The sequence below is a fragment of the Necator americanus genome, chromosome V (genome assembly GCF_031761385.1).
Source record: "Necator americanus strain Aroian chromosome V, whole genome shotgun sequence".
Taxonomy (NCBI): Eukaryota; Metazoa; Nematoda; class Chromadorea; order Rhabditida; family Ancylostomatidae; genus Necator; species Necator americanus.
In genome coordinates this window covers 24732441-24758313 of record NC_087375.1, presented here as the reverse complement: position 1 = coordinate 24758313, position 25873 = coordinate 24732441, and the positions used below count along the sequence as shown (strand labels likewise).

The 25873-nt window shown below is 42.8% G+C and overlaps 12 protein-coding genes across 16 annotated transcripts; 2 read left to right on the top strand and 10 right to left on the bottom strand.

The window, feature by feature from the left end:
• Positions 1-1396: 1396 nt before the first annotated feature.
• Positions 1397-2733, bottom strand: RB195_015076 (uncharacterized protein; the record flags this gene model as incomplete). Of its 2 annotated transcripts, XM_064205607.1 has the most annotated exons (6): positions 1397-1412; positions 1498-1561; positions 1630-1665; positions 2258-2305; positions 2516-2635; positions 2685-2733. In XM_064205607.1, 6 exons carry the CDS (start codon positions 2731-2733, stop codon positions 1397-1399), a joined length of 333 nt encoding a protein of 110 aa, XP_064061488.1. The 2 variants fall into 2 exon arrangements, with proteins under 2 accessions (XP_064061488.1, XP_013305024.2); XM_013449570.2 differs by lacking the exon at positions 2685-2733 and having other exon boundaries at positions 2516-2627.
• Positions 2734-3751: 1018 nt separating this feature from the next.
• On the bottom strand, positions 3752-3979 carry RB195_015075 (uncharacterized protein; the record flags this gene model as incomplete). Its single annotated transcript, XM_064205606.1, has 1 exon — positions 3752-3979. The coding sequence occupies one exon, from the start codon at positions 3977-3979 to the stop codon at positions 3752-3754; it is 228 nt and encodes a 75-aa protein (XP_064061487.1).
• Positions 3980-6528: 2549 nt separating this feature from the next.
• RB195_015074 (uncharacterized protein) lies at positions 6529-7882 on the bottom strand (the record flags this gene model as incomplete). Of its 2 annotated transcripts, XM_064205605.1 has the most annotated exons (3): positions 6529-7335; positions 7480-7789; positions 7848-7882. In XM_064205605.1, the coding sequence occupies 3 exons, from the start codon at positions 7880-7882 to the stop codon at positions 6529-6531; spliced, it is 1152 nt and encodes a 383-aa protein (XP_064061485.1). The 2 variants fall into 2 exon arrangements, with proteins under 2 accessions (XP_064061485.1, XP_064061486.1); XM_064205604.1 differs by lacking the exons at positions 7480-7789; positions 7848-7882 and having other exon boundaries at positions 6529-7185.
• A 221-nt stretch (positions 7883-8103) lies between these two features.
• On the bottom strand, positions 8104-8463 carry RB195_015073 (uncharacterized protein; the record flags this gene model as incomplete). Its single annotated transcript, XM_064205603.1, has 1 exon — positions 8104-8463. One exon carries the CDS (start codon positions 8461-8463, stop codon positions 8104-8106), a length of 360 nt encoding a protein of 119 aa, XP_064061484.1.
• Positions 8464-10228: 1765 nt separating this feature from the next.
• Positions 10229-10967, bottom strand: RB195_015072 (uncharacterized protein; the record flags this gene model as incomplete). The annotated part of the gene is made up of 5 exons (XM_064205602.1): positions 10229-10244; positions 10331-10394; positions 10463-10498; positions 10731-10778; positions 10856-10967. The coding sequence occupies 5 exons, from the start codon at positions 10965-10967 to the stop codon at positions 10229-10231; spliced, it is 276 nt and encodes a 91-aa protein (XP_064061483.1).
• Positions 10968-14475: 3508 nt separating this feature from the next.
• On the bottom strand, positions 14476-15363 carry RB195_015071 (uncharacterized protein; the record flags this gene model as incomplete). Of its 2 annotated transcripts, none has more annotated exons than XM_064205600.1 (1): positions 14476-15363. In XM_064205600.1, the coding sequence occupies one exon, from the start codon at positions 15361-15363 to the stop codon at positions 14476-14478; it is 888 nt and encodes a 295-aa protein (XP_064061481.1). The 2 variants fall into 2 exon arrangements, with proteins under 2 accessions (XP_064061481.1, XP_064061482.1); XM_064205601.1 differs by having other exon boundaries at positions 14476-15246.
• A 619-nt stretch (positions 15364-15982) lies between these two features.
• RB195_015070 (uncharacterized protein) lies at positions 15983-16582 on the bottom strand (the record flags this gene model as incomplete). The annotated part of the gene is made up of 1 exon (XM_064205599.1): positions 15983-16582. The coding sequence occupies one exon, from the start codon at positions 16580-16582 to the stop codon at positions 15983-15985; it is 600 nt and encodes a 199-aa protein (XP_064061480.1).
• A 124-nt stretch (positions 16583-16706) lies between these two features.
• RB195_015069 (uncharacterized protein) lies at positions 16707-17417 on the bottom strand (the record flags this gene model as incomplete). Its single annotated transcript, XM_064205598.1, has 1 exon — positions 16707-17417. One exon carries the CDS (start codon positions 17415-17417, stop codon positions 16707-16709), a length of 711 nt encoding a protein of 236 aa, XP_064061479.1.
• A 475-nt stretch (positions 17418-17892) lies between these two features.
• On the bottom strand, positions 17893-18351 carry RB195_015068 (uncharacterized protein; the record flags this gene model as incomplete). The annotated part of the gene is made up of 1 exon (XM_064205597.1): positions 17893-18351. One exon carries the CDS (start codon positions 18349-18351, stop codon positions 17893-17895), a length of 459 nt encoding a protein of 152 aa, XP_064061478.1.
• A 115-nt stretch (positions 18352-18466) lies between these two features.
• On the top strand, positions 18467-18895 carry RB195_015067 (uncharacterized protein; the record flags this gene model as incomplete). The annotated part of the gene is made up of 1 exon (XM_064205596.1): positions 18467-18895. One exon carries the CDS (start codon positions 18467-18469, stop codon positions 18893-18895), a length of 429 nt encoding a protein of 142 aa, XP_064061477.1.
• A 201-nt stretch (positions 18896-19096) lies between these two features.
• On the top strand, positions 19097-19979 carry RB195_015066 (uncharacterized protein; the record flags this gene model as incomplete). 2 transcript variants are annotated; one of them, XM_064205595.1, is made up of 2 exons in its annotated part: positions 19097-19568; positions 19801-19979. In XM_064205595.1, the coding sequence occupies 2 exons, from the start codon at positions 19097-19099 to the stop codon at positions 19977-19979; spliced, it is 651 nt and encodes a 216-aa protein (XP_064061475.1). The 2 variants fall into 2 exon arrangements, with proteins under 2 accessions (XP_064061475.1, XP_064061476.1); XM_064205594.1 differs by lacking the exon at positions 19801-19979 and having other exon boundaries at positions 19097-19582.
• A 3678-nt stretch (positions 19980-23657) lies between these two features.
• RB195_015065 (uncharacterized protein) lies at positions 23658-24735 on the bottom strand (the record flags this gene model as incomplete). The annotated part of the gene is made up of 5 exons (XM_013449568.2): positions 23658-23673; positions 23754-23817; positions 23884-23922; positions 24373-24420; positions 24624-24735. The coding sequence occupies 5 exons, from the start codon at positions 24733-24735 to the stop codon at positions 23658-23660; spliced, it is 279 nt and encodes a 92-aa protein (XP_013305022.2).
• Between the last annotated feature and the right edge of the window lie 1138 nt (positions 24736-25873).

The following is a 25873-nucleotide window of genomic DNA, read 5'->3' as shown; positions in this document are numbered from 1 at the left end:
GTTGGTGTTCACCGCCGAAATGTCCTGGAAGTCGCATGCAAATGCTATAGATTTATTTTTATTCATCTGTATTCATTTTATTTACCGTTCGTTATTTTATTCTTATTTTGACTTATTACTTGATTTTTTTCATTTGTCTGTTTTTCTTTTTCAAATTTTCTTCACTATACTGCTTTGTGAGCGGCCAAACTGAAGGGAAAAAGATTAAAGAAAGAGTGCGTCGCATTCAGGAGGAACGTGACCTGATTAAACGCTTAATCATGCTTGTTCGTTCAATCGCTCCCAATGATCTGCACTTTATTCTTCAATAAGGTTTTTGCTGCGTTTTGTTCTGGAGAAGAACCAAATCTTTAAAATGGTTTATGTCATGTATGTATTTATGTCTGCATCTTTCTTCATGTTTTTCGTGCCAACACAGTCTTTGCTTACCTTGCGTAGCAGAAATCTCGCGAAACATCACTATTACGTAGAATGAGTGAGAAGTTGCCTATCTAAATATACATAAATCAATCATAAATCATCTTAATATCCTAGTTCCTTAACACTATTCTCAGCCACCCCAATACGTTGGAGCTCATCTCTCAAACACAAAAATGTTTATAGAGCACCTCCGCAAGGCGCGCCTTGATGGAGATTGTGTCATTGAATCCTTCGATGTCACTTCGCTCTACACAAATGTCCACCGATGTTGTCAAAGGAATAAGAGAGAATGGTATGAACGGTGAACTTTTGCTTAAGTTCATTCAAGAATTCGTTAGCATTGGCCTAAGATAGTTTTAGTTTATTTCGTCAATGTCAAGTATCAGCCCTCTGTGCATGAAATGGACCATGAAGGAACAGCCTTCCGAATGATAATCAGACCGGGTCGCAAATAAAGTCAACTCAGACGGTGAGCAATATTGTCGATGGTGACAATAACATGCATAGAACCACAATTTGGTACAATATTCCGTTACCATTTTTGGTGTAGCATTCTGAAGAACACACAAATCTTAAGGCTATTGGATTCAAGCAACTGTTATTAGGCAGCGAATTTTCAAGATGTTTGTTCGCGTTTCAAAGATTTTCACTCTGACGCAAGTTTTCCATAGAAGATATACACAAGAGCAGCTTCTCGTAAAATCTGTGCGCGCTTCCGTTCCAAAAGAGAGTTTGTAGAAAATGAGGACAAAAACTTTCAATCAATCGTGTACCTCAATAGATTATTCGTTTAGTTTTGGTTAGTCGAAACAATTAATGCTAGCAAGGAAAGAAAGCTTTATATTCGCTCGACTACAATCCGCGAAAAGAATAAACATGAGTATGTTCTGTTCATTGGACACGTCAAGCACAATATAAGGGAAAAGAATAACTGTGGACACCAGAAGACGGCCACTGAGATGTCTCCGACTGCCAGTTAGTATTTGTCGTCCCTAAAAACGTACTGGGTACTGCCAATGACTCACTCGTCCATGTTCAATCAGTAACAAGTAAAAAAAAAGTGAGTAAATGAAAGACCACTGTTTCCATTCTGTCAAGGAACTTTCTTCCAGGTTCTTATATGATCGCTCGTCTTCAGACCCTTAACAAAGGATTGCTTAAAGCAGCAACTTTCCAAAGAAGGAGCACCAAATTTCTGTTAGAACTTACTTTTACGCCTTCCCATCACCGCCGCTACTGCTTTTGCTGAAAAATTACAAGAAAGATCAGAGATTAGAAGATGATTATGAATTGAGAGGTTCCATTACTTATCAGTTGGCTCAAAGTCAGCGCCGAGACACTCAACGTATTAGGATCATTAGCGTTAGAGTGCTTATCCATAGTGAAATCTGGATTCTCTCAACTACCTAAGCTTGAGGTCAAGCCTATGAGAAGCACGCTCTACGAATGAGATATCTTGCGTGAGCATATGCCAGCGGCCGCGTCCTGAACACGTTAAAATCGCTCGCGAGCGGTGCCTAGGGTCGTAGTGTGCTGTGGCGCTGTTCTATCCTTATCCTCATGGGTTAATCTTTAGTAGAGTTTGGGTTGTATTTTTACTGGCATTTCACTTTACACGAAAATATTTTGGCTTCAAAAACATGACGAGGTCTTCGAAAACATGACGGAAATAATAAGCGAACTCTTATTTTCTTTTTTTTTTTTGAACATTCATTCAAAGTGAAGCAAGTCTTGGAAAACTCTTGTTTTCTTTTTTTGCACAAATCTAAAAAAGATGCAGTAGGTTTGGGTACTTATCTCGTATAACTTTTTTATGCGACGAATAATACAAACTTACCAACAGCAGCTGCAGCAGCAACTTCAGCACCTTGCTTAGCGCCCTTCTCTGGAACAAAACAATTTAGAAGACTACTTCCGATCACAACTTTGCTTTCTCACACAGCTAAGCACATGAAAGAAGTATTCAGATCTTGCTAAACATTAATGTAAATCTGGAAATCTACGGGAATGTTCAAAACCAAAACATCTTCAGTTTAAAAAGTCCAGGTTTGATCTGAAGCGAATGCAGACGAAATAAGTTACATGATGAACTCACCAAATGGTTTACCAATGCTCTTCACATGGTCCTTCAACTTGCTCCCCAAACCACCCTCTACGGAAACTGCAGCAATTATTAGGAGGAACACAAGGAGAATTCCACGATTCATTAGTTCTGCTGAATTGATATGATTTGTTGTATTTGAATAGGAAAATGGAATACGTACTCTCAATTCTCCTAATATTTATACACTCGTCCACGAAAACATTAGTCATAAATGAAATGAGTTACGAACGTTTGAGCCATTAAACCAGCCTGCGCATGACTCATCGCCATTCCTTGTTCTCCTTATTTTTTTCCTTTTTTTTTATCTATTCTCTCACTTTTGATGTATCAAAAGATGAGAATAGTAAGAATTATTCTAATGATTTTAGAATGAAAGCATTTCAATAGAATAAAAAATGGGAAAGGATTCAAATTTTCGCTGGATAAAGGATAAAGGATAAAGTTTCTGGCGTTATTCAATCCGCTTGGGATGCGGCCCCACGTTCACTTCAATTCAGAATCGTTCAAAACCTCTAACCGCTACACTACGCCCGCCAGAATATCTCGTTTTCTCCTTGAATAGAAATTTTTCTCCTCGAATAAAAACTATTTACTGGAGGCAGCAAATAATTTCTATTCAAGGAGAAAAAGAAGAAGATATTCCGTTCCTGAAAGTTGCAACAAAGTGCATTATGATTAGAGCCCTAAAAATTTGAAGAGCAGAAAATTTTTGGTTGATTCATGCCTGTAGACGATGGATCATTGCTACAGTAAAAAGTTTATGCAACAAAAATGCTGTTAGTTCCTAATCGAGGAAGGGCACGTCGAGTGCCGGAATGCACGCGTGACACTGTTTTATAGTTTCGAAAACGTTGGAAACGTGACATCGTCTACAATATGCCTTGATCACATTTAACAAAAGTTCAGTTTTCCATGAGATTGGAAAGTAGTGCACACAAAAAATATTTACAGTGACGACAGTTGAAAATCGCAAGCAAGATGACGTTTATAAATTGTAGCGAACAGAAGGGTTTTTCTACGACATTTCGAAATCAGGCATTTGATCGTTTTAATCTGGCGAATCCAGCTACAGATGTGTACATAGTTCCAGCTCGGCATCATTAGAATTACTTTCTGCAACGACACTGAAATTCGGCTGCTTTTTCCATCTTCTACATATGTTTGATTTCAACACTGGGATATTTCTTATTCATCAATTAATGATTTATTTTATTTTCGTTATGGTGGTCACATCATTAGCCATGTCGCGAAGTGGAAAACATTTGCTTGTGCAAGCTGTGTTCCGTTCGAAACAGGCGACAGAACAGTATCCCGCCCAGAATTGAGCTCTGGTAGAAGATCTGCGATAATTTCATTCTCCTTATAGTCATACCATTCTTCTTCCTCTGACCCTTTAGCTGTTGATGTGAGGTCGTTTTCTTTAAGCCAATCACCCAAAGCACTGCACGACCTCATATCTTCTCAGCAATGGTTATGTGACGACTTTATGGTTTATCTATTGTCAACACTTCCGCAAAACCACACTAATAAATGGCTGAAAGGACACTGGCTTCGTGTGCATGCAGACGTGACAAGCGGCGCATCTCCATCAGCAATTCTGTTTGTGCTTCATAAATCCAAATATTAGAGGTACTGATGCGACTGTTATGAACGTGTGTGAAGAATGAAAAAATGGAATGACGCAAGAACGCACAATTTCTCACCAGTCGTTCAGAATTATTGGGAGGAAAAATGTGAACAGAAAAGGTAACCGTAAACGACTTTTTTTAAACAGAACATTATCCTGGCTAACGTTTCGGCGTCATCGCCTTCTCTAGAGCCTGGGGAATCAAAAGGTAAATGTTTGCGGTATTGAAACGAGAGACAAGTAAAGAAAAAAATTACGGAGGCTTGTCGATTTGAAAGAGAAGAGTCGCCTTTGCTAAAGTATTGTCATCCGGAGTGGCGTTCTACCACGTTACGGCAGTAATATTTGCGACGAAAACTGTAAGGATTAGAATACTTACGCTACTGGAATATATGGGAATAGGCTAATCCCGTGGACTTGCGTGATTTCCCTTTGCAATTCAGATGTTCCCACGATCGGGTGTGCAAGGGTCTATGTATTCGTTCGTACACTCCTTTGATTCAACTTGTTGTTCAAGTTCAACTGATGCCTGCCTTTCTTCTCTTTCAGTGCAAAGAAGAAAATATTTCGTACTCCCGCCACTTCTGTGGGATGAACAGGGATATAGTTAATTGTGATGTTCCTGTTATTGGTTTTGTTGCATCATTCTGTTTGAGATAATGCTCTAAGACATTGACAAAGCCAACGACTTCCCTTAGGAATTTTTCTGCGTAATTTCAGTTAACAGTTTTATTTGGTATATTAAAACAGTTGTCTATAGTCGGGTCAAAACGACATGAATCATGAGTGTAGTTGCGGTGCATTTGCGTACGCGTTCGAAACAGCGCGGTGGAGGCAGCAGTGGGACCGTCGCAAACTGCAGCGATGGGTGGTGCTAGCAAGGATTTCACCACTCCCCCATCCACTACTCTCCACCGAAGCGCCTCAAGAAAGGCCGCGTACGCAATCGCTTATCTGCTTCATGTCGTTTTGACCATACTATACATCTGTTTGAGTGGTGCAAACAAACAAACGGTCGTCAATCTATTCGGAGTAAAACAAAGGTTGTCTTTTCAAGATAGGAAGGCGATGATGGCAGCCACTGTCCCTATCGATCGCGTTTCTAGTCTACAAATTGACTTGAGCGGATACCCGATGTTTCGGGTCAGTTAACAATCTCCAAGTCATCTCTTCTTGAAACCTCCGCATTGCGATTTGCTCTTATGCTTTCTTTTTATCCGCGTTCCTTGGTTTTGGTGAAAATTCGTAATGGCCCAAAGTTTTGAAGACTTCGCCTTTATCAGAGGACTGGAAATAGTTTGTCTTCCATGTTGGGCATATCCCATCATATCACAAGTTGTCGAAACGTCACTCCAATAAAAAAAATTCCACCAAAACTTCGTTGGCACAGCAAGAAAACATATAGCTGGAACAGCACGACATGAAGCACGGACAGCTAGAGTGTAGCGGTTGGGATTGCATAGGGATCCTCGCTACAGTCACCCGTCTCTGCAGTTCGCCATGTTCCCACCTTGGTTATAGTACCTTCTTATCGACTTTAAGGGGAAGAAAGGCTAGGTTGGCGCTGGGGTGGTATCGAACTATCGATCGATGTTGCAGTCACAGCGAAGCCTCTAACCCACTGCTCCACACCCACTCATAAACGAGCTCATCCTTTACAAAAACTTACACCATTTCAACTATATTATATGTGAGAAGTTTTCCTACAAGTCCCTTGTTATACCTTTTCTACATTACTTTCCTTTCTCCTTAGAAAAGTCGTAGTTATGACTTGACTTGACTTGATTGGCGGGCTGATGTCATCGCCTGACGCGATTACCCGCATCTTTGCGAGGTGTGCCGTCCTTGAACACAGCTTTGCCCAACCTTCTCGACCTTCTGCGAAAGCTTGCACAGAATCAATCCATTCGTCGCTATTCCACATTCAGCGAAACCTTACGGCTCGCCTGAACTGTCTTTCCACACCGAGTGTCCTTAGGTCTTGTTTCACCACCTCCATCCAGAACTTTCGTTTTCAGCCAGTGGCTTCTTCCAGCTCGAACCAGGCAAACTCCTCAGAACTCGTTGAACAAGGCGATCTGCCGGACCCCTTAATATATGACAAAAGAAGCGAAGACGATTTACTTTATCCACTTTGCAAGATACTGGTATCTTCCACGTGTATTTGCGCTGGTATACCACATCAATTTCTGCGTAAAGATCTTCATAGTGGCATACCCTAGGCCAAAAATAGCCAAGTAGCAGTCTACGCAGCTTTCGTTCCGTGCAATCAAGCCTCTCCATAACCGTTGATGGCATTTCGTTAAGGAGTTAAATGCAGAAGTGGCCTTAGCTTAGCTCAGATGCTGAACATCTCTCTCGTAGCTGCCGTTGTTCTTTAGCGAACAGTCCAGGTAACAGAACTCATCGATGAGTTCTGTTGGCCCTGTCGGCCAGGGCGAAAGCCAGCTTGCTCGTCGCGCGTTGCTTCTTCGCGATATTTGATAAGTCGATTCAGGATAATGCGCTCCAATTCCTTGTACATAACACACAGCAAAGAGATTCCTCGATAATCCCTAGGGTCCGTGACGGATAACTTCTTGTGAACGGGAATTATGATAGTGTGTCTCCACGAGTCAGTTATCCCTTCGTCTATCCATATTGAACGGATGATATTTATCATTTCACGAATCCCAGACGGAGGAAGATATTTTAGCATTTCTGCGCTAATCCCATCGTCTCCACCAGATTTTCCATTATTCAATTTTTGAGTACAGACTAGAACCCCCGACTCGGTCGATGGTTCCTCGTTAACCGCATATGTCGGTCTATGAATGTGCTCAAGTTCAGGAGCTGACGGTTCTAGCCGGTTCAGCAAGGCCTTGAGGTGTTTCCTCCAAATTGGAAGGGTTGTTTCACCGACAGCTACTCCATTGGCAGTGTTGAGGACTGGAGAACATCTTTTCATTTGACCGCTATACTGTTTTAGTAGAGCATAGGTTTTCCGCGGGTTCCTGTCCTCCCACGCCTTCCCAAACTCCATCGCTCTTGACATCCACTCGTTATCGCGGTCTTGCTGCAGTTGACGACGCAACTTCCTTCTAAGACGCTTTTCCTGGTTGAAGTCACCAGCACTGCGCGCGGCACATACAGAATTGTACGTGAATTTTGTTTCCGCAGATGCAAAGGCAAACTTCTTCCGCGGCTATAGAACCGGGATGTTTCCCTTGCAGCGTCCTTGATGCACTTTGTGAAGGAATCCGCATCGCTAAGCTTCTTTCTGGTCCGTATTCCAACATGAATAGACACACGTTGCAGGATTTTGTTCTCCATTCATCGTCTTTCTGACCTGCCACGTCGACTCTCTGTTTCTCTTGTGGAACCGTATCTTGAAGCTGAGAAGAACTGGACGGTGGTCAGAGTCGAAAGCAACGCCCCAAACAGCTCTATATTTTCGGATATCTGACTCTGAACGGTGGTCAGAGTCGAAAGCAACGCCCCAAACAGCTCTATATTTTCGGATATCTGACTGAGTAGTGTTCCTTGGCGGAACGCAGTCGAGCTGGAGCTTGAGAGTCCTCATCTTCCGCTTGTGCAGCTCTTCAGGCGTTAAAAGGGTCGACCCCTGATACGTGAGCTGATGGCGTCGATGATTCCTCCTAAACTTAGAAGCGATGATGAGGCCCGTCTGTTCGCACAAGTCGACCAGACGGTCACCGTTGTCCGACGAGCGCTCCGCTGGATAATACCATTTTCCTAGCACATCAAATTACTGTTGGAGTCCCATCTTCGCATTTGCGTTGATTCCGACAATGACCACCTGCTGGCTTGGTATTTTAGACATCAACTCATTGAGTTTATCATAGAAGGCGTCCTTACTGTCAGCGGTTTCCGTAGGTGCGTGAGCACTTATGATTCAGAGTTTACGTCCTCTGCGATCCTGTCGTCGTAGAAAGGCGCATCTAGACGAAGTTCAGCCAAATTCCTCCACCAGGTTCTTGTAATCGTTCCTCACAGCTGTCGCGCCGCCACCTGCTTTGTTCTCATCAGCATCGCCGCAGTATATGGTGTAATTTTCGATGCTGAAGACGGGCCGATCCCTCATGCGTGTTTTCTGCAGCGCAGCAAAAGGCACACAGAGATATCGCAGAAGCCTAGACCGGGCGGCTTGTTGGAGTTCACTCGATAGTGTTCGGCAGTTCAGCGTGACGAAACGAATGGTTGTTGCCAAAGATTCCATGCCCCCTTCAGGCAGTTGACCTTTCAGGTTATGGGCTTTGGCGATGTGCTGGACGGCAGCACCTTTTTGCAACGTATGGTAATCTTTCGCCATATAACAGTGCAGGTTATATAGCTCGAACGTTCCCAATGCGTACACTCAAACGCCTGATTGCGTTTAGTTAAAGCAGGGCCACCACGTGCAGGTAGCAATCAGACTCGGGTACGCGTAGTTATACTAAACAAAATACTTTAAAAATAGTAGTTTAACTATTTATAGCGCAATTTATTTTTTCCTTTGCAGAACGCACAGTTACTTGATTTTCTTCATTACGCTTGCGCCATGTTGCTAATTTTTATTTCAGCCCAACAAAATACGCACAATTTCTATTGGGCGTATTTTTCTATACTCACTTCAATTTAGGGTCAGTGTTCAGGGATAAAATCTACTCCAAATCGCGCGTAAATGCTGCTAATTTATTTTCGTTTATCTGCATTTGTTCTAGTCTTTGTTCATTATATTATATGATTTTTATTTTTATCCATTTATTAATTTTCCAAAAATTATTGCTCTGAAATGTTGTTTATAGCATTTATTCTTCAACCGCTATTTGAGCGACTATACTAGAGGGAATGAAAAGAGGAAAAAAGTGGATAGGATTGTTATTAGGAGGATCGTGTCCCGACTACACACTTGACCTCGGTTCTTCCACCCGTCTATCCCCATGATCCTCCTATCGTTTAGTACGTCTTTCGCTCTCTATTATTTCAACTTCTTCCATAATTTTTCTTCTAAAATCCCACTTTATGTTTTTTTCAAGTTTCCATGCTACTTCAATACTTTCCTTACATGTGAAAAATGGTACAGCTTCTACGGGCTTGTCGGCAGCAATAAAGAAGAAGTGATGTCGAAAGTGCTATGCTCCGTTTGTCCACTTGACCCTCCATTTTGTTGTCTTGAAAAGACCAGAGAAGACAAAACTAGGAGTTGAAGATGAAGCTGTTGTGACCGATTCAGGAAAGCAGATAAATGAATTTAAGTAAGTCATTCTGTAGAGGTTCGCTGACAGGCAGATGGAGTCAATTTCTTGAGATCACGTAAGCTAATTAGCTTTTTAATTCTGACACTGTCTCTATCTCGACGTTTGCTTATCTCTCTTAATTATTTCTACGGGATTTGTTTTTTCTGTTTGCTTTGCATTGCCAGCATTTCCCTACTTTTCCAGGGATGGTATCCGGCCATATGAGTTTGTCCAAAGCGTGAGCTAATAAAGCAAATAGTAAGAATGGTAAAAATGATAAGTTTTTGCTTAAGTTCACTCAAGAATTTGTTAGCATTGGGCTAAGATAGTTCTAGATTATTTTATCAGTGCCCAGTGTCAGCTCTCTGACCTTGAAATGAAAGGGCAGCCTTTCGAAGGATTGCCAGACCTGGTCGCAAATAAAAATTACGCAAGCGAGAAGTGAAAAAAGTTAGAGAGAGAGCCATATTTCGGTAAAACATTTCGATTCCATTTCTGATGTATCCGCTGGTCTTTTCAAAAAAGAATGTTGATCCTGTCAGTTTACTCATAATGAACAAATATTTCGACTCTGAAGAAATTTTTTTAGAAAACCTAAACACCCTTCAGTTCAAGATGAGAGTTTTATTGGAAGCGAGGGCAAACAGTCTTCCAATCAAGTCGTGGTCCTCACCAGATTTCCCATTTGGTTCTGGTTAATTGAAAGAATAACCACTACCAGCAAATGAAAGCTTTATGTTGACTGCAATCCAACGAGTACAATAACCATATGATCTGTTCGTTGAACACGCACAATATAAGAGAAAAGATTAACTGTGGACACCAGAAGACGGCTACTGCGATGTCTTCGACCGTCAGTTAGTATTTTTCGTTCCTAAAAATGTACTGGGTACTGCCAATGACTCACTCGCCCATGTTCAATCAAAAATAAGTGAAGAAAAAAGCGAGCAAATGAAAGACCACGGTTTCCATCCTGTCAAGGAACTTTCTTTCAGGTTCCCATAGATTTCCTCGTCTGCAGACCCTAAACAAAGGATTGGTCGAAACAGCAACGTTTTAAAGAAGGAGCACAAAATTTCGGTTAAAACTTACTTTTACGCCTTCCCACCACCGCCACTGCAGCTTTTGCTGAAAAATTACAAAAAAGATTAGAGAAGATGATTATTTTGAGGAGGAATTAGAGGTCTCCGAGAACATGAAGGATAAAGTGGATTGTTTCCTCTTTTTATCATTTATTCAGAATTAATCAGGTTTTGCAAAATTCTTCTGTGCTGTTATTTGCACGAAATGTAAAAAACGACGAACTGTTTTTGGGCGCATATCTCGAGTAGTTTTTTTGCGACGAATAATAAAAACTTACCAATAGCGCCTGCAGCAACAATTTCAGCAGCTTGCTTTCCGGCCCTCTCTTAAAAGAGAACGTTAGCATGATACATTCAGCTATGGTAAGGAGCGACTTTAGCCAAAATAAGTTGGTGGACTCACCAAATGGTCTACCAATGCTCTTCAGACGCTTCTTCAAGCTTCTGCCGAGACCACTCTCTACAGTAACCAGAGAACTAATTAGGAGGAACGCAATGAGAATTCCACGATTCATTAGTTCTGCTGAATTGATATAATTTGTTGTACTTGAATAGGAAAATGTGATACTACCTACTCTCAGTTCTCCTAATATTTATACCCTCATCTAAGAAAACATTAGTCACAAATGATTCGTTAAAGCGCTTGAGCAATTAAACTATTCTGCGCATGACTCATCGTAATTCCTTATCTTTCTTATCTTTTGGTATTGCTTTCGTATTTTTGAAGGATGAAAAGTGCAGGATGATAGCACTGATATCATCCAAAATGAAGCGAAAAAGGAAAGCGTCACAAGCGCCTTGAAAAAATAGGGAAGAACTCAGAAATTCTCTGAATGCAGCAAAAAATTTCATTTCGAGGAGAAAAAAATGAGAAATTTCGTTCTTGAAAGTGGAAACCAAGTGCATTATTATTGGGGCCACAACAACTTGAAGAAGAGAAAATTTTTGGTTGACTCATGGGTATAAACGATGGATCATGATTACAGTTAGAGTGTAAGGAACGAGGATGCTCGTACTTAGCCGAGGAGAGGCACGTACCGTACCGGAACGCACGCATAGACTTAGTTTTGTAGGTTCTGTTAGAAGCGCGATATCTCCAGTAAACTTTGATCACAATCACGCTTAATGATATAAGTCGAGTTCCCTGTGAAATTCAAAAGTACCGTTCACAAAAAGAATTTGGAGCGAGAGCAGTTGAACATCGCAGGTATGTTGACGTTTATAATTGTAGTAGACATAAGAGTTTTTCTACGACATTTCGAAATCATGCATTTGAATTTCAACAGTTTCGTTTTAGTCTGGTGAATCCAGCTACAGATGTGTACACAGTTCCAGTTAGTCATCATTAGATTTTATTTCCGCAACGGTGGTCACATCATTAGTGGTGTCGCGAAGTGGAATACATTTGCTTGTGCAAGCTGTGTTCCGTTCGAAAGAGGTAACAGAACAGTATCCCGCCCAGAACTGAGCTCTGGTAGAAGATCTGCGATAATTTCATTGGTCCTCCTTATAGTCATACCATTCTTCTTCCTCTGACCCTTTAGGTATTGATGTGAGCTCGTTTTCTTCAAGCCATTCAGTCAAAGCACTGCACGACCTCACATCTTCTCAGCAATGGTTATGTGACGACTTTATGGTTTATCTATTGTCAACACTTCCGCAAAACCAAACTAATAAATGGCTGAAAGGACACTGGCTTCGTGTGCATGCAGACGTGATAAACACCGCATCTTCATCAGCCATTCTGCTTGTGCTTCATAAATCCCAATATTAGAGGTACTGATGCGACTGTTATGGACGTGTGTAGAGAGCGAAAAAAAATGGAATGACGCAAGAACGCACAATTTCTCACCAGTCGCTCAGAAAGTTTCAGCTGCCTTTCGCTCATACTGGTAGATTGCAGATTTGAAGGAATAAACAGAAAAGGCAACACTTTGCAATATAAAGCGATCAAAAAGAACGAGAAAGGGAAATTAAAAAAAAGGAAAGGGAAGAAAAAAGAAAAGCAGTGTGGGTTCTAAGGGAAGAGCCACCTTGGCTCATCCGCAGGGTGATTACAAATGATTCATCGAGTTTTAAATGAATTTATATTATAAAATATAAAATATTACTATATTAATATTACCCATGGATCTCCCTCACTAGAGGGATCTCAGCCGGTTAGTCGCGAGGTTACGTGGCGCGTCCCCGGGTGGTGGATAGGGGGCTAATCGCGGACCAAAAGCGACCTTGTGCTTGCCCAGAAACTCAGGTGGATTCAGGAGATGGACTCTGTGTTTCTGTTGAGCCAGGACTGACTCATGACATACTTGCATCCCGCACGTCGGTCCGACGAAAAGCCTGCAATCAAGTGACTGGGAGGTGCAATGGAGGCGGTTTGGGGTCGCCTCCAACAAATCAGCTCCACATGTCCGCTCCGGGAGAACGGAATTTCTCCCAGAAACTCATGGGACTAGAGGCTTGCAACCTGCCCATGGGTTTTAAAAGTTTTATGCAAAACACAGAAATAGAAAAGAGTCTCCTGATTCCGTAGGAAAGCCTGGTACGGTAGCGCCAGGTAGGACGGGGTTGCAGGAGTCATGTATATTGCAAACTGTTGCCTTTTCTGTTTATTCCTTCAAATCTGCAATCTACCAGTATCAGCGAAAGGCAGCTGAAAGTATCTGAGCTACTGGTGAGAAATTGTGCGTTCTTGCGTCATTCCATTTTTTTTCGCTCTCCTATCATTCGAAAGGCTGCTTTTTCATGCCCCATTTCAAGGTCAGAGAGCTGATACTGGGCACTTATGAAATGATCAAAAAACCATCTTAGCCCATTGCTAACAAATTCTTGAGTGAACTTAAGCAAAAACTTATCATTTTTACCATTCTTACTATTTGCTTTATTAGGTCACGCTTTGGACAAACTCATATGGTCGGATACCATACCTGGAAAAGTCGGGAAATGCTGATAATGCAAAGCAAAAAGAAACAACAGGTCCCATAGAAATAATTAAGAGAGATAAGCGAACGGCGAAATAGAGACAGTGTCAGAATTAAACAGCTAATTTGTTTACGTGATCTTAAGAAATTGACTCCATTTGCCTGTCAGCGAACTTCTACAGAGTGAAGTGCTTAAATTCATTTATCTGCTTCCCTGAATTGGTCCACAACAGCTGCATCTTCAACTCCTAGTTTTGTTTTCTCTGGTCTTTTCAAGACAACAAAATGGAGTGTCAAGTGGACAAAAGCAGCATAGCACTTTCGACATCATTTCTTTTTTATTGTTGCCAACAAGGCAGTAGAAGCTGTTTTTGCCGTTTTTTCACATGTAAAGAAAGTATTGAAGTAGCATGGAAACTCAAAAAAAAAAGACATGAAGTGGCAAGAAATTACAGAAGAAGTCAAAATACTAGAGAGCGAAAGACGTACTCCTACTAACGATAGGAGGATCATAGGAATCAATGGGAGGAAGAACCAAGGCCAAGCGTGTAGTCGGGACACGATCCTCCTAACAACAACTCTATCCACCTTCTTCCTCCTTTCATTCCCTCTAGTATAGTCGCTATGGCAATTAAAGATTAAATGCTATAATCAACATTTCAGAGCAATAATTTTTGAAAAATTAATAAATGGATAAAAATAAAAATCAGATAATATAATGAACAAGGACTAGAACAAATGCTGATTCATAAAACTAAATTTGCAGCATTTGCACGCGATTTGGAGGAAATTTCACCTGTGAACACTGATCCTAAACTGGAGTGAGTGTAGAAATTGTGCGTATTTTGTTGGGCTGAAATAAACATTTGTAAAATGGCGCAAGAGTAATGAAGAGAATCAAGTAACTGTGCGTTCTACAGAAGAAAAAATAAATTGCGCTATAAATAGTTAAACTATTATTTTTATAGCATTTTGTTCAGTATAACTACGACTTTTCTAAATGTTTTTGAGAGAATGGAAAGTAATGTAGAAAAGGTATAACATGGGTCTAGTAGGAAAACACATACTTACTTACTTACTTAGATACTTAGATGGCCCGTCTTCACTGGACGTGCGGCCCCCCGCATCTCTTCCACTCGTTTCGTTCCCTCGCCATTGTCATCCAAGATGTTCTCAAGCTTCGTGAGTGACGTTGACGAGGTCCTTGAGCCGTATCCAGCTGAGCTCTCAGCTGGTCCATCCGTGCAGCGAACACGTCACCCCATCTTGTTGGCGGTCTCCCTCGGGGGCGTTTAGCGTCCCCTGGGATCCACTCTAGCGTTCTTTTAGTCCATCTATCGTCGATTCTTCTCATGATGTGACCGGCCCATCTATGTTCTGCTTTCGACACATATTCTGCTGGGTCGCGAAGACGGGACATTCTTCTTAAGTCGGAGCTACAAAGACCGGCAAGGTGTTGTGTGCGCCGGTTAAACTTCAGGAGACATCTCTCAAGGGCTCTGTGGGTGGTAAGTAGCTTCCTAGACGTGGCCGCGGTGTCTGCCCACGTCTCCGCTGCGTAACAGAGCGCTGGAAGGACTGTCGAGTCGAAAAGATGGGCACGAAGATCTTGGTTCGTCAGTTGGTCCGTAGCTTCCCTGACGGCTGCAAATGCTGCCCATGCTGCTCTCATTCTTCTATTCTGTTCTTCCTTCAAATCGTTTTCCATGTTCATAGAACGTCCGAGGTATATATATGACGGAGTTTCCACGTTTTGGGACCCATCAAGTTGTACTCCTCCGTCCTCGCAGTGGGCGTTCTTTGTGAACTGTGTCTTCTTTCTGTTTATTCGTAGTCCTATTCTCTTCCCTGCTTCGCTCAATTCGTTGAGCATCGTTTCTGCTTCATTGGTACTGCTCGAAAAGAGAACGATGTCGTCCGCGAAACGAAGGTTCGAAAGAAATCTTCCATCAACACGTATGCCCCTTTCTTCCCAGGATAGTGATTTCATTATCCATTGCAATGCAGCCGCGAACAGCTTCGGGGATATAGTATTGCCTTGTCGTACCCCCTCTCCAATGGGTATGGTGAGAGGGCGGTGGAAAAGCTGTATCCTAGTCGTGCATCGATCGTAGCAATGGGCTAATGTCCTCACATACGGCGCGTCCTCACCTTGATCGACCAGCGCTAACAGTATTGCATTCGTTTCTACACTGTCAAAGGCTTCTCATAGATGACAAAAGTTAGAACAAGGAGCAGGCGGTATTCACGGCAAATCTCTATGACCCTCAACACGGTCTGGATGTGATCCAAGCAGCTGAACCCCTGACGGAATCCAGCTTGTTCTTAAGGCTGCGCTACATCCAGCGTCCTGGATATGCGCGTGAGGATGATCTTGGTGAATACTTTGTATAACACGCTCAGCAAGCATATCGGACGGTAGTTCCGAAGGTCCTTTCGGTCACCTTTCTTATGGATAAGAACGGTTCGCGAGGTCTTCCACTGGTCTGGGATCCTTTCTTTCTGAAGGTAGGATGTCATGTGCGCTGCTAAGATTACGTGAAGCGGATGGCCACCAGCCCAAAGAAAGTCTGCTGATATAAAATCAGGTCCGGGGGCTGTGCCAGGTTTCATGCTCTTGATAGCGACTCGTACTTCCGAAAGGAGAATCCGTGGTGGAGCTTCACCAGTGGGGTGACCGGGCTTGACACAGGGGTTGATGAACGGAAAAGGTTCGAGTAGAACCTCTCCGCAATGATTTCGATCTCATGAGGAGAAGACGTGCGAGTCCCGTCTTCGCTCAGCAAGAATGCTAGCGGAATATTATATTTGCGGAGATCAATGCGGCACTTCTTTAGACTCGTTCTTCTTTGTGCTGCTTCAAGAATCTTCTTCTGTCTGTAATTCAAAAGATCCTCCTGCAACGATTTTCTGCAGCTAGTGTTTGCTACTAAAAGCTCAATGTGCGATGCATTCGGATCAAGCCTCAAAGCCCTTCTTCTTTCCAACAATTCCTTGGTGGTCTTCGCAATTCGATCCAAGTTTGTCGTGCGCGGCCTCGAGGCACGCTCAGCGCAGGCTCGTAATCCTCTGAGCAGCATCTCGTAGTCCACGTTTGGGTCCTCCTCGATGTGCCAGTCACCTTGGAACAAGGAGTCCTCGAGTACGCAATCGTCGTAGATGACTTCTTTTCTTCTTCGTTGCCGATAGCAGATGTTCTTTTCCATCATGTGGCTAAGTAGTATTTTCGCACGAAGGAGACGGTGATCAGAACCACTACAAAAGGATGGTACTACTGAGACGTCAAGTGGGACACTCCAGTTTTTGAGTATGTGGTTGATCCCCGCACGAGTCTCACCATTGGGCGATTCGCATTTCCACCGACGATGATTTTTTTTTCATGAAAAGAGAGTTTCCACGAGAGAGGCGAGCGGCGGATAACAGCCCGGCGAGACGATTGCCATTTTCATTTCGGTCCCCTAGTCCAAATCTTCCAATCCTGTATTTCTCTTCTGTGGCTTTTCCTAGTTTTGCGTTAAAGTCTCCGACAACGAATTTGTAGAAGTACTTCTCGTTGCGGATTACTTCCTGCAGCTCCTCGTAAAATGCGTCCAATTCGGGTTCATCAGCTGCCGATGTTGGTGAGTAGCAGTTGATGATACTGATGGATTTTTGGTGCAGAGGGCGGGGGCGAAGAATGGCCAGACGACTTGACAGGATCTCGTGAGAATCGACGAGATGGACGACAGACGGGTGCACAACAAAATCAACACCGCCTACTTTTCGCGACGGAACCTTCTCTCCACGAATGAAGAGTGTACAGTCATTCATCTGTCGTACGTCGCTCCTTCTGCACTTGGTCTCCTGCGGAGCAATCACGTGAAATTTGATACGCTCTGCAGCTCCGAGAAGGGCATGCAGGTCAGCGTATGTGGACACTGTTCTCGCGTTGTAAGTACACAGTCTGAGACAGTCTCCATGACGAGTCGTGCGTGTGTCGCCTTGGTCCAGAATCAATGACGTCCTGAGCAACCTGAGATTTGATCGCCTCTCACCGGTCGCCATACCGTCCGACGTCTGAGACGGCAGGGCTCAGTGCGCAGGGTACCGAGGCAGTGAATATGCTGGAGTGGCAAAGAGACTTTTCCCCAAACTAAGCAGCCATGCCATGGCGAGCTTAGCTTTCACCACAGGTCGTCGCCCAACCTATATGGATCAGGGAACCATTTTGCGACAGTTTGCCAAGACGGTGATGAATCTTAGCAGTGGTTTACTCTTAGCTAGGCTTTCGATTCCGAAAAGTCGGAATGTCGGATGTGTCGAACTCCTTCTCAGCTTGGGAGACCCTGCCGGAGGACGAACCTCCGCTGTGCATCGCAGTTCGACGCTCAGTGTCACCTCCACGCCACTATGAGGCGGTAAACCGTTGTGGAGGAATGAAATAGAATATAAATATAAATATAATGAAATAGACCACATCATCGTCAAAAAAAGGTTCTACCTGACGGACGTCGCTGTTGTACCAAAGCTCTATACGGGATCAGACCATCGCCTCTTCCGAGGAAGATTTTCCTTCACAAGGAGAGCAGAGAAAGCCGCCATGTTCAGAAAGAGAAATCCCTGTACTATCATCAACTGGGATCTCTTCGCTACGGTAGCCGGCTTTTGGGAAGATTCTGCAATGGACAATATCGACGAGGAATATGATCGGCTCGTTGAACACCTTCACGACTGCGCGAAGAAGGCTGAGAGTTTTAAAACCACCAAGAGGCGCCTGTCTCTTGAAACTCTTGAGCTGATACGCCAGCGCGGAGCAGCACGAGCCGCAGGGAATCAAGAACTCACGTCCGAGCTCGCAAGGCTTTGCAGAGAGGCGATAAAGGAAGGCATCCGCTATGCCCATCGAGACTTCGCCAGTCGCAATACAAGGATGACTGCTCTCCGGAACCCGAAGGGAACAATCACCGCAATCATCGAGAAGGGGGATAGAGAAAATCATCTACGATTTCTACTCCGACCACTTCGACAGCCATGTCCACTTGCCTCCTCACCATCTGAGGGGAGATGGACATGTCATTCCAGAGGTTCTCCCGTCCGAAATACGACATGCAATCATGTCGCTAAAAAATCGTACGGCACCCGGTCCCTACAGAATAAGACCAGAACAACTGAAGAACCTTCCGCCAGTACTCATCAACACCCTGGCGAGGCTCTTTACACGTTACCTGTCGGAATGCAAGGTTCCTAAACAATGGAAGACCAGCAAGACCGTGTTGCTGTATAAAAAGGGAGATCTACATGACATCGGCAACTATCGCCCAATCTGCCTACTGTCCGTCATCTACAAGTTCTTTACAAGAGTGATCCTTAATAGAATTGAAAAAGTCTTGGATGAAGGACAGCCATGCCAGCAAGCAGGGTTTCGAAAAGGATTCAGCAAGATTGACCACATTCACACTATTTCGGAACTCATCGATGTATCACGAGAGTACAAGATGCCGCTCTGTCTCAACTTCATCGACTTAAAGAAGGCATTCGACTGAGTTGAGACGGAAGCGGTCGTGGAAGCCTTGGACAACCAAGGCGTCCCTACTCAGTACATAAAGGTACTTCGAGAGTTGTACAGTAACTTCACGACCGGAATTTCGCCATTCTACAAGAATACCATCATTGACGTGAAGAAGGGAGTCCGATAGGGTGATACAATCTCACCCAGAATATTCACAGCCACCCTCGAGAACGCAATGCGAAAGTTGGAATGGGACGACATGGGAGTGAAGGTCGACGGTCGGCAGCTACACCATTTGCGCTTTGCTGATGACATCGTACTGATAACACCTAGCATCAGCCAAGCGGAACGAATGCTGACCGAATTCGACGAGACATGTGGATGCATCGGTCTTCAGCTGAATCTAGACAAGACGATGTTCATGCGGAACGGATGGGTCTCGGATGCCCCATTCACGCTCAACGGAACGAACATATCCGAATGCATCAGCTACGTTTATCTAGGTCGGGAATTGAACATGATGAACGGCCTGACTCCCAAGCTGGGCAGGAGGAGACGAGCGGCTTGGGGAGCATACAAGAGTATCGAGGATGTAGTGAAGAAGACCAGGAGCACCCTGCTCCGTGCTCACCTCTTCAACACCACGGTGCTTCCTGCTTTGACCTATGCTTCGGAAACCTGGGCATTTCGCAAGCAGGAAGAGAACGGTGAGCGTCATTGAACGCGCAATTGAGAGAGCGATGCTAAAAGTATCCCGTTTCACACAAGTGAGGGACGGGATTTGAAGTTCTCTCCTACGTCAGCGTCAAATTAGAGAGGCCGCCGCGTTTGCCAAGGAAAGTAAAATAAGGTGGGCCGGACACGTGATGCGCTTTAACGGCAACCGTTGGACCAGAACCGTGAGCGACTGGGTTCCCCGCGATATTAAGCCCACTACAGGAAGACCGCCAACCCGATGGTCAGATTTCTTCACGAAGTCCTTCAAAGAAAAGTATGATGCTCTTCGTGTCCCACGCGAAAGGAGGAACCACTGGGCTACTCTGGCACGCGACCGGGACAAATGGAAGAATTACTTGCGCCCGCTCGAACAGTTCAAAGATCAACGGGAGTCAAGGTGATTAAGGTGATCAAAATATTACATTTATTATAAAATATGAAATGTTGCAAAAAATTGTGAATGATGTATTGTATGAAAGAGCACATTTTCAAGCGTCTTAAGCATCATCTCAAAAGTTCAATGTGCTCCCCTTGTGTTTCACGACAGTAAGCGGTGGCCAAGTTCAGTTCATAAAACGTTCATGCATGTTCCTGTCAATGTTCACCGGTGCAGCAGTGATGATGCGATCCTGATGTTCGGTCAGTGTTGTGGGAAAAGGTGGTATGGACACATCTTTCATCTTTCACGTATTCCCAGAGAAAAAACCCAAACTGTAAGGTCGGGAGACTTTGGGGCCACCTTAGGATTGCCATCTGAGACAGGTCATCGCCAGGAGCTGTTTTTCTCCTTAAACTGTCGATGCCAAAGCCGAATGCTTTGGTTGGTTGGCGGCAGTGTGTTGTACTGTCTCCGGAATGCAAGCTGCACGGTGATGGCGGATTCCGTCTTTTCATAATTTAAGACAAAACAGCTTTCGGTTGATTCGTCTCCGAAAGATTCAATTTGCAAATAGTTATCACACTGCCACTTCGTGTGTCAAAGCGAAACTTGCAGCATCATAAATCAAACTTTAAGGTCTGCTCTTTCTATTGGTCATTAGTAAAAATGGGTTGGCATTACACATTTGAAGCTGTAAGAAGTCAAATTTCGATGGATAATTTGTGGTCACCGTGTACTCCTCTGCAGTTCACGATAGTTCTAGTACCATGTTACGACAGTAGTAATTGTGACGAGAAATGTAAGGACCAGAATATTAATCTATTGCTAAAAGGTAATCCCGTAATTTCCCTTTGGAATCAAGATGTTCTTACGCTCGATCACATAGTGGTTTACATATTCGTTCGTGCATTCTTTTGCTCAAGTTCAACTGATACCTGCCTTTCTTCTCTTCCAGTGCGAAGGGAAAAAATACTTCGTACTTTCTCCACCTTCATTTTTGTGGGATTAGAAGAGAGATAGTTAATTATTTTCCTGACATTGATTTGGTCTCAGCATTTTTGTCATCATTCTGCTTGAGAGACAAGACGCTGGGAAAGGTGGAAGATTTCCCTTTGAGCTTTTTCTATGTGATTTGAGTGCGCTACGACACTTTATTCGGTATATTAAAGCCGTTGTTCATCTCCGATTGAATGGAGCAAAGAGGAAAATAGTCGTCAATACATCGGAAATAAACAACTGGTGTCTTCTAAAGATCTGATGGCACTAATGACAGCAGCTCGGCCTAGCGAGCGACTCTCCTAACTTCTGCCAAATGATTCCTGTACCACTTAGAGCATTAGAGACACTCTCTTGATTTTCGAGATGATTAAAGAAAATTGTGAAAAAAAGAATGTGATGTTCGGTTAAAAGCTCGAAAATTATCCTACGTAGCGAATTTGTTGGGAAAGTTCGTGCACAATGCAGTGACATCGAAAGAATCGGTTAAACATGAACTGTCATAAGTTGCCGGGAAGTGTGTTGTTAAAAAAAAATTGAGCAGCTGCACTAACGCGATAATAAAGGACTAAACGATTCTATTGTCAGGATCTCTTATCCACGTTATAATAGGTCTGCAGCCTTCATCTTTGAAAAATCGTCAGAGGAAAGCTCATTGCCGAGTTTTTTTTTTCTCAGAAGATACGGGACAAGACGCACAGTTCATCTAGTTCTAATGTCTATTTACGCCATTAGATTTTTGTTGCTTGAAGAAGGTTGGGAGGGGAGGATATAGGGAAGAGAATAGGCGAAAATGCTATAAGCCGCTGCCAGAAAGTCTCAGTCTGATCTGATTTTGCTTTCTAGAGAGGACTTTCTCGAAGTTGATGTAAATTACAACCGATTTTGCGCAGAACCCTGGGTGGAATAGTTGAGATGATGAGAACCAGACCCTTTTGCTAACCCCATTAGCGTCCCTTCTGATTGGAGAAGGCCTCGTAGAGAGATTCCAGATTGGATGTTCACAGGAAATTCCATACAGCGAAATGTTGCAGAGTTTAGTTACGAGTAACGCATTAACTTCTGCAAAATGTTCATTTCAACCCACCAAAATCTACAATTCTTGCAGTCATTCCTAATTAGAGTCAGTGTTCAATCGCATGTGAATGATGCAAAATTACTTTTATTTATTTGCATTTGTTTAATTCATTGTTCATTATATTAAATGGATTTTATTTTCACCCAATTTTTTAAATTTCTTGAAATTATTAGAGGTGTACTTCATGCAGCAAAATGTTGCAGATTGCAGTTACGGGTAACGCCATTAGCAACGTTGTTTATAATATTTAATCTCTAATTGCAGTATGAGTGGCTATAAAGGATAAAGGAAAAACTGTCTGGCGTTAATCAATCCGCGGGGGTGCGCCCCCACGTTCACTTCAATTCAGAATCGTTTGAGGTTTACGAACGTGTAACTGGCCTATACAATGACTTGCGGTGGCTAGCCGATGTGTCAAGTCATTGTTACTATCCTCTCAGACAAATCTGTTACCAATTTATCAACCCCCGAGAGATGGCTGGGTGAGCACTGGTTCGGATCCGATCGGACGTGGAGGAGGCGGAGCTCTAACCACTACGCTAAAACCCGTCCCGTAAGTGGCTATACTAGAAGGAATGAAAGGAGCTAAAAAGTGGATAAAGGCGTTGTTATAAAGATCGTGATAGGACCTAAATGCTGTCCTTTGTCTTTTTTTGTTTTTCTTCTCATGTTTTCACGCTTTCTAAATCTTGCTTTCTTCTGCAGCTCGTTGGGAACAATAAAGAAGAAGTTTTGTCAAGGGTGCCACGCTGCTTTTTGTCCACTTGAAACTACATTTTGTTGACCTGGAGAGAGCCTAATCAGCAAAATTAGGTGTAGAAGATGCAGCTGTGGTGGACCATTACCAGCATTTCCCAAATTTCTCATTTGTGGTATCCAGTCATGTGAGGGAACAGGTGTGGATGAAAATAGGGTGCTTGGTTCAGCTTAAAGGCCAACCGCCTACATAGTCTAGCTCTTTCTTAAGCTTGTGATCTGCTCGACCTTAGGAAGTAGATAATTTTCTTAGATTGGTAAAAATGATAAACTTTTGTTTGAGATCACTTAAGAATTGGTTAGCATTGCCCTAAGATAGTTTTTGTTTATTTCGTTAATGTCAAATATCAACTCTCTGAGCATGGAACGGAGCATAAAAAAGCAGCATTTCGAATGATAACTAGTAATAGTCGCAAATACGGTTTACGAGAAAAGGAGGCGAAAAAATGATGCACGGAGCCATATTTCGGTGAAATACTTTGTGTGGAGTTCTAGTGTATTCATAGGTCTTTTTACAGAAACAATAAAGGAGTATTCCTGTCAGTTTAACCATAATGAACAAATATTTCGTCTCTGAAGATTTTTTTTCGAATAAAACCTACTCAGACTTTGGTCAAAGATGAGGGTTTAATTTGAAACGAGGGCAACAGTCTTCCAATCAAGTCGTGGTTGTCACCAGATTTCGCATTGGTTCTGGTTAATTGAAAGAATTACCACTACCAACGAATGAAAACTTTCCCTCGCCTCCATTCCATGAGTACAATAAGCATGGGTACGATCTGTTTATTGAACACGTATTATGTATAATATAAGAGAGAATAATGGGGATGGGCAATGGAAGACGACCACTGCCTCGTCCTTGACTTTCGTTTACTTTTCGCCGTCCCTAAAAATATATTCGATACTACGAAAAAGTCATTCTCCTACGTTTCATCACAAATAAGTGAAAAAAAGAATGATAATGACCACTGCATCAATCCTTTCAACGAGTTTTCTTCCACGTTCCCATACGCTCCCTCGTCTTCAGACCCTTAACAGAGGATTGGTTAAACAGTCACTTTTCAAAGAAGGCAGAGGAATTTCTATTAGAACTTACTTTTACGCCTTCCCGATAACGCTCCTGCTGCTACTTTTGCTAAAAAAAATACAAGAAAAACTAGAGATTAGAAGACGATTATGAATTCAGAAGTTTCATTATTTATCAGTTGGCTTAAAGTCAGCGCCGAGACACTCAACGTATTGGGATCATTAGCATCAGAGTGTTTATCCATAGTGAAATTTGAATTCTCTCAACTACCTAAGCTTGAGGTCAAGCCTAAGAGACCACGATCTACGAATGGGATCTCTTGCGTGAGAATATGCCAGCGGCCGGGACCTGAACAAGTTAAAATCGCTCGCGAGCGGTGCCTAGGGTCGTAGTGTGCTGTGGCGCTGTTCTATCCTTGTCCTCATGGGCTAATCCTTAGTAGAGTTTGGGTTGTATTTTTTATGGCATCAAACTTTTAAAAAAACTTTTAAAAAACTTTAGGAAACTTTAAACTTATATCTTGTAGTTTTTTTCAAGCGACGAATAATACATACTTACCAACAGCGCCTGCAGCAGCAATTTCAGCAGCTTGCTTTGCGCCCCTCTCTGGAACAAAAACTACTTAGAGTTTTTTCTTGCTCGCGATTTTGCTTATGCATGCAGTTAAATGCTGAGAAACGGCAATCAGATATCACTTCAACGTTAGATTTGCTGGCATGTTCGGGAAGGTTTGAAGCCAAACATCTTTAGTTCAAAACGTGCAGGTATAATCTGGAGCGACTGCAGCCAAAATAAGTTGGTGGACTCACCAAATGGTCTACCAATGCTCTTCAGACGCTTCTTCAAGCTTCTGCCCAGACCACCCTCCACAGTAACCAGAGAACTAATTAGGAGGAACGCAAGGAGAATTCCACGATTCATTAGTTCTGCTGAATTGATATGATTTGTTGTATTTGAATAGGAAAATGTGATACTACCTACTCTCAGTTCTCCTAATATTTATACCCTCATCCAAGAAAAAAAGAAAGAGAAAAAGAAAATTAGTCATAAATAATTCGTCAAAGCGCTTGAGCAATTAAACTATTCTGCGCATGACTCATCGTAATTCCTCATCTTTCTTAACTTTTGGTATTGTTGCCTCATTCCTGAAGGATGAAAAGTTCAGAATAATTATACTGATATCATCTAAAATTAAGCGAAGAAGGAAAGCATCGCAAACGTCCGGAAAAAAATAGTAACATGTTCGGATTCTCGCTGGATGCAGCAAACAGTTTCCTACCGAGGAAGTTAGAAAAGAGCAAATCTTTTCTTGAAGCAAGGAGCAAGCAAGTGCGTTATGATTAAAACCCTAACAGTTTGAAATGAAGAAGATTGTTAGACGTCAAATGCACACTCGACGCTGTTTTATAGTTGCAGTTGGAAACGTGACATCTCCAAAAATAAGCTCTGATCAGTATCGCATTTGCATGACAAAAGTTCAGTTTTCTGTGGAATTCAAAGGTACTGTACACAAAAAGTATTTCCAGCGACAACAGTTGAACATCATAGGCATGAAGAAGTTCATAAATTGTAGCGGAGAGAAGGTTTTTTCTACGAGATTTTGAAACAACGCATTGGAATTTTAACACTTCCGTTTTAATCTGCGCACCTCCACTACAGATAAGTACATAATTCCAGTTACTCATCATTGGTGTCATTTTAAACAACAATGGATTTCAATTGATTTTTCATCCTCCACACATGTTTCATTTCGACATTGGGACATTTCTGATTCATTTAATAATGATTCATAATACCTCCAAATGCCATTCACCTCATTGGTTATGTCGCGATGGAATTGAGCTCTGCTGTTACGGATCTCCGGTAATTTCGTTGATCCTCTTGTTTGTCATATTTTTCTTCTTCCTTCAACCCTTTATGGTGCTGATATGAGCTGGGTTTTTTTTCAGTTTTCACCTATAGCTCTCCATGACCCTACACCAAATCAGCGGTGATTATGAGGCAGCTTCCTGCTTGTCCTATTGTTTACACTTCCGGAAGTCAAAATAATGAATAGCTA